The sequence below is a fragment of the Balaenoptera acutorostrata genome, chromosome 15 (genome assembly GCF_949987535.1).
Source record: "Balaenoptera acutorostrata chromosome 15, mBalAcu1.1, whole genome shotgun sequence".
Classification (NCBI taxonomy): domain Eukaryota; kingdom Metazoa; phylum Chordata; class Mammalia; order Artiodactyla; family Balaenopteridae; genus Balaenoptera; species Balaenoptera acutorostrata.
In genome coordinates this window covers 74,806,504-74,826,423 of record NC_080078.1, presented here as the reverse complement: position 1 = coordinate 74,826,423, position 19,920 = coordinate 74,806,504, and the positions used below count along the sequence as shown (strand labels likewise).

The following is a 19,920-nucleotide window of genomic DNA, read 5'->3' as shown; positions in this document are numbered from 1 at the left end:
GACTTTGACAGTGTTTTCATGCTCCTGCCTCTGGGAAGATGTGGGATGGAGGCACCTTTGGAGAACAGAGAGTATCTGGTTCACTACAGATGAGCAAATTGAGTCACGGGGACCACAAGTGTAGTATTTAAATAAACAAAGATACAGATTAGTGCTGGTTCTGTTACTCACTTCTTTGTAGTCTTGGGCAAATTTCTCAACATCTCTGAGCTTTACATTCTTTAATTTTGAAATAAGGATAATGCTTGTACTTGCTAATGTCTCTAGCCAGAGACCACTAAAATCACTCCCGTTCCTAGTTGAACTAGCTGGGTTTATTACTCACTGCAGCAAGGAAGAGCAATCACCTTGGAAAACAATATGGTATCTTATTAAGAGAATGTTAGAAAGAACTTACAGGACGTGGGCTTGTGTTGGGTGATTTTGGGGAGGGTTTCAGGAAGCTGGCTTTCCTCTGGATGAATGCTGTCAGGAAGTGGGGCAGTTCTCCGAATGGGTATCTTTATCTTAACTCTAAGAAGGGAAGACTAGATAGAAGTTAGAGCTGTATTTGGTAAAGCAGCATCAGTTACTCATATGAGGCAGAATAGGGGGATGCTTGGTCATTTGGGTGGCTTGTATAATTTAGCTGGTTTTGTCTGTGTTTAAACATGATTACAGAGTGTCCTATTTTTGTCATGATATATCATGGTCCCAGAATGGCCTTGTTTGATGTTGATGTCTTGTGAAATGTTTACATTCATCAGGAGAACTTAAGGCCAGTGATGGTGCCAGGTCAGCCCCCGAATCCGAGTTTGCTTTTCTCCTTCTCTATCAATCTCAGAGAACTATGATGAGAATTAAGAGGATGTGATATTTGTAAAATGCTCTGCACAAGTGTTGAGACTAAGGCCTCAATGAATGACTGTTCTGATAACAATAATAGTAGTAAATAAGTTGCAAATTGTAACAAATAATTTATTTAATATATTAATAATTATTATTTTATAACAGTGTAATGGAAAAGGACTTATTACTAATTAGAGGAATTTGACTTCAGTAGGTGTGGATATTGCTGTGTGATCTTGGGAAAGTCCCTTCACCTCTCTGAGCCACAGTTTCTTTCTTTGCAAAATAGGATGCTGGTATCTGCCTTAAGAAAAACACGGGTATTTGGGGAACTACATTGATTATGGTGCTGAAGTTCTTTGAACACTTCTGACCAACCCACTTTTTTTTTTTTAATTTAAGTATAATTGATTTACAATGTTGTGCCAGTCTCTGCTGTGCAGCAAAGTGACTCAGTTATATACACATAGACATTCTTTTTTTATATTCTTTTCCATTATGGTTTATCACAGGATATAATATAGTTCCCTGTGCTATACAGTAGGACCTTGTTGTTTATCCATTCTAAATGTAATAGTTTGCATCTACCAACCCCAAACTCCCAGTCTATCCCTCTCCTTCCCCGCCAACCCCTTGGCAACTACAAGTCTGTTCTCTCTATGAGTCTGTTTCTGTTTTGTAGATAGGTTCATTTGTGTCATATTTTAGATTCCACATATAAGTGATATCATAGGGTATTTGTCTTTCTCTTTCTGACTTACTTCACTTAGTATGATAATCTCTAGGTCCATCCATGTTGTTGCAAATGCCATTATTTCATTCTTTTTATGGCTGAGTAATATTCCATTGTATATATGTACCACATCTTCTTTATCCATTCATCTGTCAATGGACATTTAGGTTGTTTCCATGTTTTGGCTATTGTGAACAGTGCTGCTATGAACATAGGTGCGCATGTATTTTTTTTTAAGTCTTTTTGGCTATAGTCTTTTTTTTGATAAATTTATTTATTTTTGGCTGTGTTGGGTCTTCGTTGCTGCACGCGGGCTTTCTCTAGTTGCAGGGAGCAGGGGCTACTCTTCGTTGTGACATGCAGGCTTCTCATTGCGGTGGCTTCTCTTATTGCGGAGCACGGGCTCTAGGCGCATGGGCTTCAGTAGTTGTGGCTCGCGGGCTCTAGAGTGCAGGCTCAGTAGTTGTGGCTCACGGGCTTAGTTGCTCCATGGCATGTGGGATCTTCCCGGACCAGGGATCGAACCCGTGTCCCCTGCATTGGCAGGCGGATTCTTAACCGCTGCGCCACCAGGAAAGTCCCTGCATGTATCTTTTTGAATTACAGTTTTATCTGGGTATATTCCCAGGAGTGGGATCGCTGGGTCGTATGGTAATTCTATTTTTAGTTTTTTAAGGAACCTCCATACTTTTTTCCGTAGTGGCTGCACCAACTTACATTCCCACCAACAGTGTGGGGGGGTTCCCTTTTCTCCACACCCTCTCCAGCATTTGTTATTTGTAGACTTTTTAATGAAGGCCATTCGGAACTGACACCTCATTGTAGTTTTGATTTGTATTTACAAAGGTGCAAGCCTTTGTTTGTGGCATCATTTGCAAATATTTTCTCCCACTCTGTAGGTTGTCTTTTCAGTTTTTTTTTTTTTTTTTTATGGTTTCCTTTGCTGTGCAAAAACTTGTAAGTTTGATCAGGTCCCATTTGTTTATTTTTGTTTTTATTTCTATTGCCTTGGGAGACTGACCTAAGAAAACGTTTGTACGATTTATGTCAGAGAATGTTTTGCTTATGCTCTCTTCTAGGAGTTTTGTGGTATCATGTCTTATGTTTAACTCTTTAAGCCATTTTGAGTTTATTTTTGTGCATGCAGACCAACCCACTTTTTTTTTAAACATCTTCATTGGAGTATAATTGCTTTACAATGCTGTGTTCGTTTCTGCTGTATAACAAAGTGAATCAGCTATATGTATACATATATCCCCATATCCCCTCCCTCTTGCGTCTCCCTCCCACCCTCTCTATCCCACCCCTCTGGGACGAAGTGAGAGAGTGGCATGGACATATATACACTACCAAATGTAAAATAGGTAGGTAGTGGGAAGCAGCTGCAAAGCACAGGGAGATCAGCTCAGTGCTTTGTGACCAACCCATTTTTAAAAGTACATGGAGTATTAGTTTCCTTCGTTCCCGGCTGCTTTTAGATTTTTTTTTTTGGATGCAGACCATTTTTAAAGTCTTTATTGAATTTGTTACAGTATTGCTTCTGTTTTTTGTTTTGGTTTTTCGGCCCCGAGGCATGTGGGATGTTAGCTTTCCAACCAGGGATCAAACCCGCACCCCCTGCATTGAAAGGCAAAGTCTTAACCACTGGACCACCAGGGAAGCCCCCCTGGCTGCTTTTAAAGTGTGCTGTCCACTGCATTAAAAAAAAGAACAAATAGAATTTGGGGGGATGTCACCTTTCATAAGCCCCCTCAGGAAATTCCTCAGTGCCCAAGGAGTGTCACTGTTTCCTGAAATGGTCCCTTTCTTCCTCAGAGGTCACCTAAAGCCCTTTTGCTTCAGTGATAGGTCTCACCCAGTTCCAGTTCCTTGCCCACCTCATCCCACCCTTTATTTGACGCTCTGGTGTCTCAGAAATGTAGGTGGGATTGGGGGCTTCTGCTGATTCTCTTTGGGATCAGGTCACTTGTTCTTCAGCCATTAGGAACCACGCTTTAAGGAAGGCCCTGCCTGCCCCCTGGAGGCAGCATGAGGAAGTGCGATCTCTACCTGAAGCTGCGCACACCCCCTTCCCTGTGAGGCAGGAATATTGAAGTCTTTTGGTAGCTGCCTTTAAAAGCTGCTGTTGTTGTGTGTACACGATGTGGGTTTATAAATCATAGGTTAACATGAATAATTAACTTATAATATTTATTCAGCTACTGAAGTACACAAAGCTGACTCAGTCTCTTCTCTCCTGTAGTCCATTTTCCAGCAAGAAATTCTGAGATAATGTACAAACAAGAAATGTGGTCACGGGACTTCCCTGGTGGCGCAGTGGTTAAGCATCCTCCTGCCACTAGAAAAATGGCACAGATGAACCGGTTTGCAGGGCAGAAATAGAGACACAGATGTAGAGAACAAACGTATGGACACCAAGGGGGGAAGTGGCGGGGAGGGGGCGGTGATGGGATGAACTGGGAGATTGGGATTGACATATATACACTAATATGTATAAAATGGATAACTAATAAGAACCTGCTGTATAAAAAATAAATAAAATATAATTCAAAAATTAAAAAAAAAAAAAAGAATCCGCCTGCCAATGCAGGGGACACGGGTTTGAGCCCTGGTCTGGGAACTAAGATCCCACATGCCATGGAGCAACCAAGCCCGTGTGCCACAACTACTGAGCCCACGCGTCTAGAGCTCGTGCTCCACGACAAGAGAAGCCACCGCAATGAGAAGCCCGCACACCGCAACGAAGAGTAGCCCCCGCTTGCCGCAACTAGAGAAAGCCCGTGTGCAGCAAAGAAGACCCAACCCAGCCAAAAATAAATAAATTCATTAATTTTAAAAAAAGAAAGAAATGTGATCACTTTATTGAGAAGGAAGCACAGGGTGTGAAGAGAGGGTTAGCAGAGGACTGGACAAGTGTGGAGATGGTGGGAGTTGGATGGAGGGACGCCCTGAGGAAGTGAACTTTCAGCTGAGGCCTGAGGGAAGAGCAAGAGGCCCTGAGAGGAAGGTGGGGAAAGTGTTCTCAGCAAATGGAAAAGCAAGAGATGGATGAGGAGGAGGAGAAGGTGTGTGAGAATGAGTGGGAGGATGGGACGAGATGGTACTGGGTATAAACATGGGGACCAGACCTGAGGAGCCTTGTGAGACGAGCTAAGAGTTTGGGGCTTTATCCGAAGCCAGAAGAAGGACCTGGACATCTTAGGAGACTCTGGTGGAGGATGGAGAGGAGGGGCGGGGCCGAGGCAGTGGGTTCGTGACAAGTGTCCAGAGGGCACACGGGAGGGGCCTGGACTCAGCAGAGAGCAGAGGCTGCAGAGGAGACAGTGAGGAGGAACAACCAACAGGCTTTGCTACGAGATTGTTCCTGGGGGTGAGGAAAGGGAAGAAGCACGGACAGCAGGCAGCTTCCTGGGAGAAGGGAGGCGAAGCAAGTCCTTGCGGGAAGGGCAAAGAGTTCAGTTTGGTCAATGTTGAGTCCATGGCGCCTGTAAAACACTTAGGCAAAAACTTTCTCCTCCATCCGTGTGCCCCGCCCCATCCCCTTGGCTTCAGAAAATCCACATTCTGGTAAAAGAGATCAAGTCAGCAGGGGAGCCCCAGAGTGCTGGGGACGGGTGAGGCCGGGCAGTTTCCTGACTTGGGGAGCTGGCTAGGTGCCAGAAGAAATCCGTGGGCAGCAGTGTCCAAAGCTGAAGTTCCAGTAGGCAGCTGGGTCCACAGGCTAAGACCATTTGCTCATCAAAGTGTCCTCTGCTGCCCTAGACTGAGTTCCAGGAGCCGCCCTGGGCTGCGCCCCTACCCGGCTCCTGCGTCATGGCTGTTGACTGTTCCCTGTGCCCAGAGTAAACAGCCCTGGCCCCTCCCAACCAGGACCTGTCTCCAGCCCCCAGGCTGAACATGGGAAGTGGGGAGGCATTCTCAGCCTCTTTCCCCTGGGACCCATCTGTGGGGACAGTGGCTGGATGTACGTCTGTCACCAGTTCCTACTCACCTGTCATCCCAGTGGTCACTGCCCCCGACCCCTTCTGCCCTCCAGCAGCAAAGACCTACTGAGGCTTACAGACTTTAGATTTTGGTTTTTGTCTGTTTGTTTGTAATCTTTATTTATTTATTTATTTTGGCTGAGCCGGGTCTTAGTTGCAGCATTCAAACTCTTAGTTGCGGCATGTGGGATTTAGTGCCCCGACCAGGGATCAAACCCGGGCCCCCTGCACTGGGAGCGCGGAGTCTTACCCACTGGACCACCAGGGAAGTCCCCAGACCTCAGATTTTTGGGTCAGAAAGGAAGTTTGAAGGCACTTCTTGCTGGGTAACTGTGTTTGGGCATTTACCAGCCTGCACGTTAAAGTTTGGTGTATACTCAGCAGTCTCCCTTCTAACAGGAGACACCATTTTTGGACCACTCACACATCATTTTTCTTTTTTTAAAAAAAAATTTTATTTATTTATTTATTTATTTGGTTGAGCCAGGTCTTACTTGCAGCAGGCGGGATCCTTAGTTGTGGCTCGCCAGCTCCTTAGTTATGGCATATGAATTCTTAGTTGTGGCATGAGTGTGGGATCCAGTTCCCTGACCAAGGATTGAACCCAGGCCCCCTGCATTGGGAGCTCAGAGTCTTAACCGCTGCGCCACCCAGGGAAATGCACCACTCACCCATCTTTGGAGGTGACAACGTGGCAGCTCAGAACAAGGAAGTGATTCATTCAAGGTCCCTCAGCTGGGAGGTGGTGGAGGTGGGAGACAAACCCAGACCCTTCCCTCCAAGGCCAGTGTCGAGGGCTCCTTTCGTTACTTTCTCTACACCAACTGTGCACCCTACATGTGTCACGAAGAAGACACCTGGGCAATATATATGATGGAAGGGAAAAAACAAGGGCTTGGTGGGATAGAGACCTGGGATCAAACCTTTTCTCTACAGCTTCAAATGGGACTTGGGTAGGACCTTCCCACGGGACCTCTCAGTCTTGGCATGGGAACCCCGGAGTCCTGGATCTAGCCTTTGGCCTCCTGCTGCCCTGCCCACGGGCCCCAGGAGGGAGGTGGGGAAGGAGGAGTGGACAAGGGTCCAGCTGCAGCTGGTCGAGCTGCACCGGCCTGGAAGCAGCTTAGGTTCCTGGTTCCCACTGGGGCCAGGGTGACACCTGATCCCCGGGGACTGGGAAATGGCAAAGGTGGCAGCCAGCCCGCCTGCCTTGTCCACTGAGCCCTGTACTCCAGCTGACTCAGACCCACCCCCCCAGGCTACTCCCCCGCCCCCTACCCCCGAGGCACACCGTTAAAACCTCCACGTGGGCAGCCCCTCACTGCTGCGCCTGCCGCAAGCAAGCACTATGCCTATGTGCAGCCCCGGTCCCCTCGCTGCTGGCCTCCTCCTTGGCCTGCTGCTGAGCCTTCCCCCCCCAGGTCCCAGGGGAGAGGCCTGGCACAGTATGACAAAGGCTTAGTTCTGGGAACAGAGAACCGAGCATCCCCAGGGCCAGAGTGGGGAGACCCGTGGTGAATAAAGATTGGGGGTCTCTGGTGCTTAAAAGTGATGACCCTTGGAGCTTCGGGTGTGGGGTACAATGTGCTGGAGGTGGGGAGACCACTGAAGGCTGACATTTGAGGGGAAGCTCTGTGCTAAGCGTTGAGACTCAGTGGCCAGAGAGGGGACCTCCTGCTTAAACATCAGAAGCTCCTAGATGCTCAGCTGTGCAGGGTCACCTAAGGATTGAGGGCTCTGAGGCCAAGGGCTAGGTCACTCCTGTGTGGGGTGCAGGGACCCCATGCCTGGAGGTGGGGCTCTCTGAAGGCCCGTAGGGGGCGCCAGGGCCAGAGATGGAGAATCCCTCAGAGGGAGCGGGGTACTCACAAAACGAGCCGCTGTGTGTGGAGGGTCTACTCTCTCCTGAGACATTTCACATGTATGATTTCATTTAGCCTCATGTCGACCCTACAACATCTGGGATTCTCATCCCATGTTGCCAGCGAGAAAGCAGAGGCTCAGAGAGGTGAAGCGACTTGCTCAGGACCCACAACCAGCAGATGGCACAACTGGGATTCTAGCCCAGGAGGCCCTCTGGTCCTGCCCCTCTTCCTGCCTCAGTCTGTCCATCTGAGACCAGGGAGCAGCAGAGACCCCCCCTAACGGCAGAGACTCCTCTTTTCTCCCCCCTCCCCTCTCGTCTGTGTGTCTTTCTCTCCCAATGTCCTCCTCTCCTGGTCCTCGTCCCTCTGGTCCAGGTTAGAGGCCCCCAGACCCAGGAGCCCCCGAGGGGCCTGTCCTCCCTCCACCTCCCACTGCCCTGCTCAAGTGACTGAGTCTCTAATTACAAACCTTCCCAGCCCCTGGGGGCATCTTCAGACAAATAACAAGCTGGGAGCATCACAGGGGCTGGATTCTGGGTAAAGACCAGTGACCCCAGCACTTTGGGACCCAGGTCACATCCTTGCTTCTAGTCCTCAGTTTTTGCCTCTGAAAAATGAAAAGCTCAGATTCCACGCTGTCTAAGGCCGCTTCCTTCGCTGATGGGAGCTCCCGTGGCCTGCTGGCCAGTCTTGAACTCCAGCAAGTGCTTTTTATGACAGGCCAGCTTCACATGCTTTCTCTCACTCAATCCTTAGAGTGGAAGAGAGGGTGTTAAAGAGGAGGAAAGGGGAGGGGTGCTCAAGGGAGGGGTCCTGATTTCTTCAAACCACTCAGGCAAAAGCTGAACCCTCTTGCTGTGACTGCTGCCCAGCCAGGGATAGCGGTGTGACCTTGGGCAAGAACCTGCCTCTCTCAGATGCTCACTCCACATCCTTAAAATGGCCTGGGCGCTCTCTGAAATCTGTAAAGTCTCTTTCTGCCTGAATGGAGGAGTTCGGGGTGCCAGGCCAGGTGCCCCAAGTACTTTCCCAGGGCTGGGAGTTGGGGAGGGCCGGGAGGGGGACTCAGAGTGGGACGAGTGTCCTAGGCTTTGGGAGCCAGTCCCCTCAGCAGCCTCTGGCTGCCCTGTGACTCTGGCCCACAGAGAGGAATCTCCAGACCAGGTCCCCAGGCCTCAGGCAACAAAGTCCCCACATCGTGTCCCAGAAGCCAAGACATGCACTAGAGCACGGAATCCAGCCAGGTGCATGGGCCTTCCTTCCCCTGGCTGCGCTTCAGATGCCCTGTCTCCCCAAGGTCCCTGGAGGGAGGGCCTCGGCTGAACTGCTTCCATCTCCTTCCACCCAGCCAGACGCCCCAGAGTTGGGAGCACTCCCCTTCCCCGAACCAGACGCTCCCACCTCTTACCAGTACCCTCTCCTGTCCTGCCTGGTGGAGGCCCCCGGGGTTACCACTGGGCATCTGGCAGACGGTGGCACAGCCGGCCCGGCAGCACTTGAGGTTGGCCACTCGTTCCCCATCTGAGAGGCACGCCTGTGTGCAGTTCAGGTCTACCTCCAGCGCGGGGCACATGCCTGATTTCTCTGCTCCTGTGCCTGGGAGGCGGATGGGCAGTGAGGGACCAGAGTCCTAGTCTCAGAGGATGCCCACCTCCTGTCCTAGGACCACAAATCTCAATCTCCCAGGAAATCTCCGTCTCTGGCCCTGGGTGCCTCCCTACAGCCTTCAGAGAATCCCACCAGGCCCCACTGCTGCCACCAGGGGGCAAGAAGGGCCTTCCTTAAAATATGGTTCCTAATGGTTGAGGTACTGGTGACTTGATCCCAAAGAGAACCAGAAGTCCCCAACCCCACCTACATTTTTGAGGGACCAGAGGGTCAAATAAAGGGCAAGATGGGGTGGGCAAGGCACTGGACCTGGATGAGACCTATCACTGAAGCAAGAGGGCCTTAGGTTACCTCTGAGGAAGAAAGGGACCATTTCAGGAAACAGACAGTGACGCTCCTTGGGCACTGGGGAACTCCCTGAGGGGGCTTATGAAAGGTGGGTGACACTACAAACAAAAGGCTATTTATTCCTTTCTTTAATGCAGTACACGGCACATTTAAAAAGGAGTCAGGAATCAAGAAAACTAAAAGTCTATGTGCTTTTAGGCAAGTGCTTTGGTCTGTGGTATTCAAAGCACTTTAGCACCATAACCAACATGGTCCTCAAAAATATACAAACCCATGGGGCTTCCCTGGTGACGCAGTGATTAAGAATCCGCCTGCCAATTCAGGGGACACGGGTTTGAACCCTGGTCCGGGAAGATCGCACATGCCACAGAGCCACTAAGCTCATGCGCCATGACTACTGAGCCTGCACTCTAAACCCCGCGAGCTACAACTACTGAGCCCATGTGCCACAACTACTGAAGCCCGTATGCCTAGAGCCCATGCTCCGCAACAAGAGAAGCCACCGCAATGAGAAGCCCATGCTCCACAATGAAGAGTAGCCCCTGCTCACCTCAACTAGAGAAAGCCCGCGTGCAGCAGTGAAGACCCAACACAGCCAAAAATAAATAAATAAATAAATAAATAAATAAATAAATAAATGGACACCCTGTAATCATGGTTGAACACAGACAAAACAAGCTAAGTTAACAAGCCACCAAAATGACCAAGCATATCCCTGTTCTGCCTCATATGAGTGACTGATGCTGCTTGACCAAATACAGTTCTAAACTCTATCTTGTCCTCTCTTCTTAGAGTTAAGAGTAAGATACACAGTCAGAGAACTGCCCCACTTCCTGACAGCATCCATCCAGAGCAAAGCCAGCTTCCTGAAACTTTCCCCAAATCACCTAACCATAGCACATTTCTTTAGGTCTTTTCTAACATCCTCTTAATGAGATGCTAGGTGATTCCCCAAGGTGTGTGTTCTCCTTGCTGCAGTGAGTAATAAACCCAAATGGTTCAACTAGGAACAGGAGTGTTTCTGGAGGTGTGTGGCTAGAGACATTGACAGGTAGAATCATTAGCCTTATTTTGTAAAAAAAGGAAAGAGAAACTCATTGATTTGGAGAGATATTCCCAAGATTATAAGGTAGTAAGTGACAGAAGCAGCTCTTTCTATTTTCTCATATTTAAAGACCCTGCTATGTGAGTCTCTATGCATCAGTTTCCTTATCTGTAGTGATGCAGTTAGACACTGTTCTCCAAAGGTTTCTGTAGCTCACGTCTTCCTAGAGGCAGGGGCATGAAAACATTGTCAAAGTGGCTTGGCTTGGGAGAGCTGGGACCTCCTTTTGGCTGAGAACCCAGTGGATTCTAAACAAGTCATTCCCACAATGCCTTGCAGCTGGGAAGGTCTAATAATGAACTTGAAGTGTGGTGCCTCCTGGGAAATACCTCCATAAGCCTTGGATTCCTGCCCCCCCCCCCACATCCTACCCGCTCCTCTCATCCACCCTCACTTAGGTGTTCATATTTCCACAGTATCTGATTGCCACAGCTCTTGGCCTACTGGGGAAAGCAAGACTGGAGGGTGGGGCTTCCCTGGTGGCACAGTGGTTAAGAACCTGCCTGCCAATGCAGGGGACACGGGTTTGAGCCCTGGTCTGGGAAGATCCCACATGCCGCGGAGCAACTAAGCCCGTGCGCCACAACTACTGAGCCCGCTCGCCTAGAGCCCATGCACTGCAACGAAGAGTAGCCCCCACTCACCACAACTAGAGAAAGCCCGTGCACAGCAACGAAGACCCAACGCAGACAAAAATAAATTAATTAAATTACGAAAAAAAAAAAAAAAAAAGACTGGCGGGTGACCTGGGAGCTGTGATCCTACTGACCATCCTCTTATTCTTACACTAACCTCACCTCCAGCCCAGTGAGGGGGCACCTCAGGAAGGTGCCAACCATCCTAGCAGCATAAACTGTAGGGAGCTCTAAAGAGTCATTCCCTTAACTCTGAGTCCTGAGAATCTGAAAGATGGTGAAAGGGACTTAGCAAATGTTAAGAACCGAAAAGAGACTTGGGTGGTGGTGGAGGGGTACTTCCCTGACGGCCATCTCCCAATGTCTGTAGAACTAACACAGACAGCAGAATTTGTCTGTAGTGTTCTTAGGAGCAGAGTCAGGACCAATGTGGAAACACAGGGCCAGAGAGGAGGGGGACTCTTATTGGTTCAATAGGACAGAAGAGTGTTCTATTCATGAATGCTACCAGCTGGCACCTGCTGCCCAAGAGAAAGTGAGCTCCCCCTAGCAGGAGGTAAAAAACACCGAGGCTGGTTGACTAGCTACCTTCTATGAAATTTTAACATTTAATTATTCGGAAGCCTTCTCCAATGTTTTTCCAAAACCTAATTTCTCTTCCACTGGTACCTCTACACACCCACATGGCTCAGCTCTAATGGGTCTGTTTCTTAGAGATGACAAAAGCAGCTGCCTCACCCCCCTCAGGAGCTGGGACTAGCAGAAGGGAGCAGAAAACTCAACCAGGGCTCTCATGCAAATACGGTGGTTCCCCCACCCCTCCTAGGTAACTTCTGTTGCCCTACTCTGTACAGGGGGACTCCCAGGTTCATTGTATTCAGGGTTGGGTGGACTTTGAGGAACAAGTTGAGGTCTCCTCGTGATGCTCAAAGGCTACTTGGAAACAAATACAGACTCCGACTTGGGAAATGGATGGATGTAGAATCTCTGTTCTCATCTCCACCTCTTTGTTTTGCCCCAAAGCTCCTGTTTGCCCTCTTCTCTCTACCTGACAGAATACAACTCACCCTTCCAAACTCAGCTCAGACATTGCCTCTTCTGGGAGGCTAGCCTTGACCTCTTCAGGGAGGCTGGCCTTGACCTCCTCAGGGAGGCTGGCCTTGACCTCTTCAGGTGACAGCCAGGGCCTCCACCTCGGCTCCCACAGTAGCCCCGGGAAACTAATCCTCCAGCTAACTGACATTTCCGTGCTCCCATTTCCTCCCTCGCAGTATCATTAGGAAAATACAAACAAATAATTTGGGGAAAATGACAAGCACAGAGCCTGGCACATGGCCAGTCTCACAAAAGAGGGTAGTTGCCCTTCTTTAACAGAAGTAAGAAGCCCCCTCTCCATACAAATGACCTCGCAGAAGGGTGTTCCTTGGAAAACTGGACAACTGAGCCTCATGCTTCTTCTTTTCTCCTTCTAAGAGTCCAGGAGAACAACTTGCCCCAAAATTTGACCTGACCCAAGAAGTAAAGAAAGAAAGCTTTCATGTTGAGGTGTCTCCCAGATATTTTTGTAGCTTGGGGTGTCCATTAAGAGGTAGATGGTATTGTAATGGGTTTTCTTCCAATACTTGGTAGGGCCCAGTCTGAGGGCAGGAAAAGGGGAGGTGTCCACTGCTCTGCAGAATAATGAGAAGGACCACCATCTCCATGGACAGTGTTGGATAAGGTTCTTAGGTGCAAAAATCAGATTCCACGCAAGTTAGCTTAATTAGGAGATTAATTTATTGATTATAAGGATGTAGAATTTTAAATGACAGGAAAATGTTCAACATTGCGGTGGGGGAAAGGGGCTTCTTTAATGAAAAGACCTCTGCCATCACTGATTCTCAGAACTAGATTCCAGAAATTATACCAACGATACCCACAAGGAGAATAGTGATGGTGGGGAGGGGGATGAAGGTGAGGATGCAGCGAGGATGAGGGTTAGGACTAGAACACTTGCTTCAAATCCCAGGCCCCGTAGTCACTCCAGTCATGAGGAATGTGCTCCTGCATTCATTCTTTCTTTCCTCAAATATTTATGGACGGTCTTCTTTGTGCCAGGACCTGTGCTAAGCGCTAGGGATAAACGGAAGACTTGCTCTCATGGTGCTTAAAATCCACTGGATGAGACAGAACTAAGGCATGTAGACCCATGGGGGGAAGGAAAGAGGCAGGGTTCTGCTGAGGAGGGTGGGGTTGAGAAGGAAGCCGGGGAGGTTGAACTGTTTCAGAAGCAGCCGCAGCCCAGCCCTGCGTGGCCCCTCCTCGGACTTCAGCATGTCGGGAGAGCACGGTTCACTGGTCCTCTGCAAAAAGAAAGGGACTGGCTGAATGACATCTCTGAAGCCCCAGACTTGGACACGGTACATTCTGTTGGGTCCTAGACCATCCCAGAAATGAGCAACCACAGTCCTCCCAGGACCAGAGTGACCAACAAGAAGGAAGTGAGTTTCCAAGCCTAGGTGGGGAGCTCAGGAGCTCTGCAGACCTGCTCTGTAGGGCGGCTGACTCAGTGTTCCCATCTGAGAAAGGGGAGCATGTGAGGAGGCTCAGATTCTCATGACGGGGCTTCTAGGGGTGACCTTCTGCCAAGCTGGCCCGGGGAGGATGTGCTCAGTGTGTGGTTTCACAGGACACCGCAGCCACTTCTCCTGGGAGGCAGCGAGGAGGAAAGACACTGTGCAGGTGTGAATGGTGTGGGGCCCCCTGAGCCCCTTCTCTTTGCCCAGCCCTTCCCCTCCCACCCGCCCCGCCCCCTTTCTTACTCCAGGGCCTGATGGCACCACCGCAGGTCCTCATGCAGTCCTCTGCTGTCAGGAAGCTGTTCGGCCTGCTGCCACACCCGCCATAATTGAAGGTCTCGCAGAGCCCGGAGTTGGCATTGTAGAAGTACCTGATAAAGATGGCCATGCAGTGACCAGTGTAGGGAGGCTCCAGGCAGAAGGCAGGCGGTGGGTCTGCAAAGATGGGAGGGACTCTGGGTCAGTTATGAGAATGGTCATCAAAGCTTGGTCTAGGGGCTTCCCTGGTGGCGCAGTGGTTGAGAATCTGCCTGCCAATGCAGGGGACACGGGTTCGAGCCCTGGTCTGGGAAGATCCCACATGCCGCGGAGCAACTAGGCCCGTGAGCCACAATTACTGAGCCTGCGTGTCTGGAGCCTGTGCTCCGCAACAAGAGAGGCCGCGATAATGAGAGGCCTGCACATCGCGATGAAGAGTGGCCCCCACTTGCCGCAACTAGAGAAAGCCTTCACACAGAAACGAAGACCCAACACAGCCATAAACAAATAAATAAATAAAAATTTAAAAAAAAAACTAGTTTTACCTCTTTCTTTTTAATCTTTAAAATGTTGCTGCTAAAAAAAAAAAGCTGCTAATTCCTTGGCGGTCCAGTGGTTAAGATTCAGCGCTTTCACTGCCGTGGACCCGGGTTCAATCCCTGGTTGGGGAATTAAGAACCCACAAGCTGGGACTTCCCTGGTGGCGCAGTGGTTAAGAATCCTCCTGCCAATGCAGGGGACATGGGTTCGAGCCCTGGTCCAGGAGGATCCCACATGCTGCGGAGCAACTAAACCCGTAAGGCACAACTACTGAGCCTGTGCTCTAGAGCCCGCGAACCACAACTACTGAGCCCGCGTGTGACAACTACTGAAGCCTGTGTGCCTAGAGCCCGTGCTCCGCAACAAGAGAAGCTATCACAATGAGAAGCCCGTGCACGGTAACGAAGAGTAGCCCCCGCTCACCACAACTAGAGAAAGCCCATGCACAACAATGAAGACCCATCGCAGCCAAAAATAAATGAATAAATGAAATTTATAACAACAACAACAAAAAAGATCCCACAAGCTATGCAGTGTGGAAAAAAAATGCTGCTACTAGAAAATTTAAAATTCTCTTTGTGGCTTGCATTATATTTCTGCTGCACAGCACTATGGTAGAATCTGTGGGGAGTGATTTTGCCTTTTGTTTATGCTATTCAGTATAGCTTGATCTTTTAAAAATAAATATGATGATTTATATGAAACAATAAACTCATTATCCCAAAATTAAATAAATAAGCCAATGAACAAAGAGCTATGTTCTCTCCCCTGGGATGTTGAGACACTAGCTGGGAGGCTCTGGATAGGAACCAATAATAACAGAATGGAGGATAGATGTGCTGAGCCCTTAGGGACCATGTGGTCTAGCCCACCTGTTTTACGGATGGGGAAACCGAGGCCCCTAAAGATCCCTTTTCAGTCCAAGGTCACGGAGACTCGAGTCTGCAGTAGATGAGGCTGGGGACTGCATTCCGGATGCTACAGAAGCACCGTCTTAGGGGACTTGCTCAATAGCTATGAAGAGCCCATCCAAGGCCAGTGCACAGCCTCCAGGTAAGAAGTCCAGTTCTTCCAGCCCACACCCCTTGCCCAGGGTGCTTCCTATTCCAAGTAATGAAAAGCGAGTACTTCCCTCAGCCCTGGGGAAGAGGACCCCTTCTCCTTCAGCTGCAGATATAAGTTCCCGCCTCCCAGCCTCAGCCCAGAGCAAGCAGCTACTCACACCATGAAGCTCAGCCGCCTCCTTGCCCTTTGCCTCGCCCTCTGCCTGGTGGGCTTGGCCAGCTCAAGAAAGACCTCAGGTGAGCTGAGGGGTTGGGAAAAGGGTCCCTGAGATCATAGCCTATGGGGTGGGAGGATGCTGGATCCAAGAGGCCACCTGGTCACTTCCCCCTCAGGAGGAAACCAGGGCCTAGGTATGGGAAGGGGCTCCCATGGGGTCACCATCTGGTCTCAGGAAAATGTGGGACCAGACCTCCCCGGTGTCTATGTGACTGAAGTGATTCAGTAATAGAGGCCAGTTTCCTTATTTGCTGATTACTCATGGATATTTAAGATTATTTAATGTAAATATCTTTTTCCTAGTTATAAAAAAATGATACTTGTTCACTGGCATTCAAATGATACTAAAAAGAATTTTTAGGGAATTCCCTGGCAGTCCAGTGGTTAGGACTTGGCACTTTCACTGCCATGGGCCCGGGTTCCATCCCTGATCAGGGAAGTAAGATCCGCAAGCCACACGGCACAGCCAAAACAAAAATTTTTTTTTAGAAAATAAAAATCCCTTCAAATTCTACCACCCAGAGATAACTACTCTAAATATATTGGTGAACAACTTTCATGTCATCATTCTACTGGTTTATACATATATTTTACATCTGCAGATCATAGTAGATCTCCTGTTTTGTAATTTGTTTTTTTTATTCAACAAAAGTTATGGACCTCTCTCCATGCTGATGCGTATAGATCAACACTATGCTTTTGTTTTTTGGCCACACTGTGCAGCATGCGGGATCTTACTTCCCCAGTGCCCCTGCAGTGGAAGCCGGAGTCTTAACCACTGGACCGCCAAGGAAGTCCCAACACTATGCTTTTTAGTGACTGCATAATGGCCCATGGATCCCCTGTTGGTGAACATTTACATTTGTTCCAAATTATAACTCTTTGCACATTATAAACAAAGCTACAACAAACATCTTGATGTCAAGTTATGAGAGGCTGTAGGACACAGCACTTGGGATTTGAAATTGGATCTGGGTTTAAATCCCAAGCCTCTCTCAATTTACAGGTCTTATGATTTTGGGGAAATTACCAAACCTCTCCAAGCCTCAGTTTCTTCATTTGTGAAGTGGGGACCATAATACCCTCTCCATTAGGTTATTTAAATAATGGCAAGTATAGCAAACACCTAGGAGGGTGCTTGGTGTAGAATAAATGCTGGGGAAAAAATACTTATCAGTTCTTTAAAAGGACACATAAGTGACAATCCTGTTCTTCCTTTACCTTGCAGCCAATCTTCAGCAAGAGGCTTCCCAGGAGTTGTTCCAAACTCCCCCTGCCCTCTGCCAGCTCCCCCCAGTGAGGGGTCCTTGCAAAGCCTCTTTGCACCGATACTTCTACAACTCTACATCCATTGAGTGTGAGCCCTTTACCTATGGTGGTTGTCAGGGCAATGCCAACAATTTTGAGACCACAGAGATCTGTTTGAGGGTCTGCAACCCCCCTGGTGAGTCCTCTGATGGAAACAGGAGTAATGGAGGTGACAGCATGCTGGGCATGTGAAGGGAGGTGGTGTTGGTGAGGATGCTGGCAGTGATTCAGATGATCATGTAAATATGGAAGTTGGTGATGATGAGAATAATGGGAATAAGATGGGTCACCGTGGGCTGCTGATGGTGGTAATGAGGTGTAGACAGCAAGGCTGCGGTGGATGGTGGCATGGATAGTAAAGATGAAAGGAAGCTTGGTTACTGCAGTAAGCCCTTTTAAAATACATGGTGGGGCTGGTAAAGGTGAAAACAGCAATGTAACCTTCACAGGGGTGATCCTGTTGACAGAGGTGATGAACATGATTGTAGCACTGATCACGGTGGGAGGTGACAGAAGTGAGGAGGCCCCCAGGTTGGTGGGTGTTGAAGGGGTTGGGTAAGGAGTCTAGCTTGATGACTCTGGCTCTAGGCCACCAACAGGCCAGCCAAATAGGGAGCTGGCTGTCATCTCCATTACAGAGAGCAAGGTCAAGAGCAGCTGAAGGTGATATCTGCATGTTCCCAGGCCTTGACCGAAAGCTGGCTCGGCTGCCATTCCTACGCAGAGGCCCTGTTCGGAGCCCATCCTGTAACCCTCCGGGACTGAGTCAATAAAGTGTTCAAAGTTGATGTGACCTGAAGCCTTCCTACAAGGGCCCTGGGCCTGTCCTCCAAAACTGCTCACAGCCACAGGGGCATCAAACCTGCATCACCCCCACCCCTAACCTCCTTCAGACCCGCACTGCCCTGTGTCCCCAGAATGAAGATGAGGACAGAGGACACAAGTTCCCCTATCGCCAGGGGTCCTCATGCAAGCCAGACGGAATGGAAATTTGGGGACCTTGAGTGTCTGTCCCCAGATCCTGGCATGCTGCTCTTTCCTGCCTGGGGCTGCAGGATGAGCCAGAAGGTTCTTCCTGTCCGGCAGGAACCATGGCCTGGAGGAGTGTGGAGAGGAGTGGAAATTCAGGGAATCTTGGCCAGCTAGCACTCCCCTCTCCACCCAAAGGGATGACACTGGAAAAACGAAACTTTTACATATTTTTTAAATTGTGGTAAAATACATACAACATGAATTGTACCATTTTAACCATTTCTAAGTGTACAACTTAGTGGCATTATGTATACTCACGCTGTTGTGCTAACATGACCACCACCCACCTCCAGACCTTTTTCATCTTCCCAAACTGAAACTTGTACCCATTAAAAATTAACTCCTCTTTTGCCCTCCCCGCAATCCCTGGACACACCGCTCTAATTTCCGTCTCTGTGAGTTTCCTCTAGGAACCTCACCTAAGTGGAATCACACAGTATTTGTCCTTTCGTGACTGGCTTGTTTCACTTAGCATCATGTCCTCAAGGTTCATCCATGTTGTAGCCTGTATCAAAATTTCCTTCCTTTTTTGGTTTTTGTTCTTTGTTTGTTTTTGTTTTGTTTTGGCTGCTCCGCACAGCATGAGGGATCTTAGTTCCCCAACCAGGGATTGAACCTGTGCCCCCTGCAGTGGAAGCGTGGAGTCCTAACCACTGGACCGCCAGGGAATTCCCAAAAGTTCCTTCCTTTTAAAGACTAAATAATATTCCACTCTTACATACATTTTTGAAAACCAGACGGGTCTGCCTGACCACCATGCCCACCACCCCCTGTAACCGTCTCCTCTTGTCCTGCGTCTAATCTAACCACTTCCTCTTGCTGAAAGGGAAACTGCTGCCCAAAGTCAAAGAGCAATACTAGAAGCCAGAACCTGGAATCCCTAGACTAGATCCCTGTCCTGGTGATGTCACTGGTACCCTTGGTGTGCCCTTCCCACCTCCATCCCTTTCAGATGTCCTATTGCCCAGGAGCCAGTCTAGATCATGTGAAATCACGTCAGGAAGGACATGCTGAGAAGCCAGCCTTGCCCTAGGCTCAAAGTGGGAATCCAAAGTTGAATGGACCGGGATTTCCCTGGCGGTCCAGTGGTTAAGACTTCGCCTTCCAATGCAGGGGGTGCGGGTTTGATCCCTGGTCGGGGAGCTAATATCCCACATGTCTCACGGCCAAAAAACCAAAACATAAAACAGAAGCAGTACTGTAACAAATTCAATAAAGACAAAAAAAAAAAAAAAAAAAGGTCCACATCAAAAAAAATCTTAAAAAAAAAAAAAAAGTTGATTGGACCCTTGGGCTTTATCCAAGGCCTGAAATACTTAAATTAAATAGACATGAGTTCATATATATTTGAGACAAAGGGCATGCTTTTCTCTTTATTTCCCCACTCTCTTTCGTGTTCTGAACTGTTACCAGAGACTGAGCTCTGGAAGATAAGAGTGAGGGTAGCCTTAACAACATGCCAGGCATTGTTCCAGACACTGCAGCTACAAAAGACAAATCCTGGCCCTTATAGAGAGTAATTGTTAATAAACAAGATAAGTAAGACACACAGCACGTTAGATGGTGGTGAGGGCTACAGAGGAAAACAAGACAGGCAAGTGGTGAGCTGGTAGCTGGAGCAGCAATTTAAAATCGGGGTGGCCAGGAAGACCTCATCGATAACTTGATGGTGGAGGTGCTGGAGAGGAGTTGGATTCTGCATTTATTTTGAAGGGAGAGCAAACAGATTTGTTGGCAGAGCACAATGGGGAATGAAAAGAAGGATCAAGGATGAGTCAAGGTTTCTGGTCTGGACAACTGGAATGCTGAGAGCTGCCATTAGCAGAGGTGAGCTGACG

General features: G+C 48.8%; 1 protein-coding gene across 1 annotated transcript; it reads left to right on the top strand.

Annotated features, from left to right (window-relative positions):
• The first annotated feature begins 15,598 nt into the window (after positions 1 to 15,598).
• On the top strand, positions 15,599 to 17,752 carry LOC103003268 (colostrum trypsin inhibitor-like). Its single transcript, XM_007193070.2, has 3 exons — positions 15,599 to 15,762; positions 16,971 to 17,186; positions 17,689 to 17,752. Exons 1-3 carry the CDS (start codon positions 15,687 to 15,689, stop codon positions 17,709 to 17,711), a joined length of 315 nt encoding a protein of 104 aa, XP_007193132.1. The 5' UTR covers positions 15,599 to 15,686; the 3' UTR covers positions 17,712 to 17,752.
• Positions 17,753 to 19,920: the final 2,168 nt, after the last annotated feature.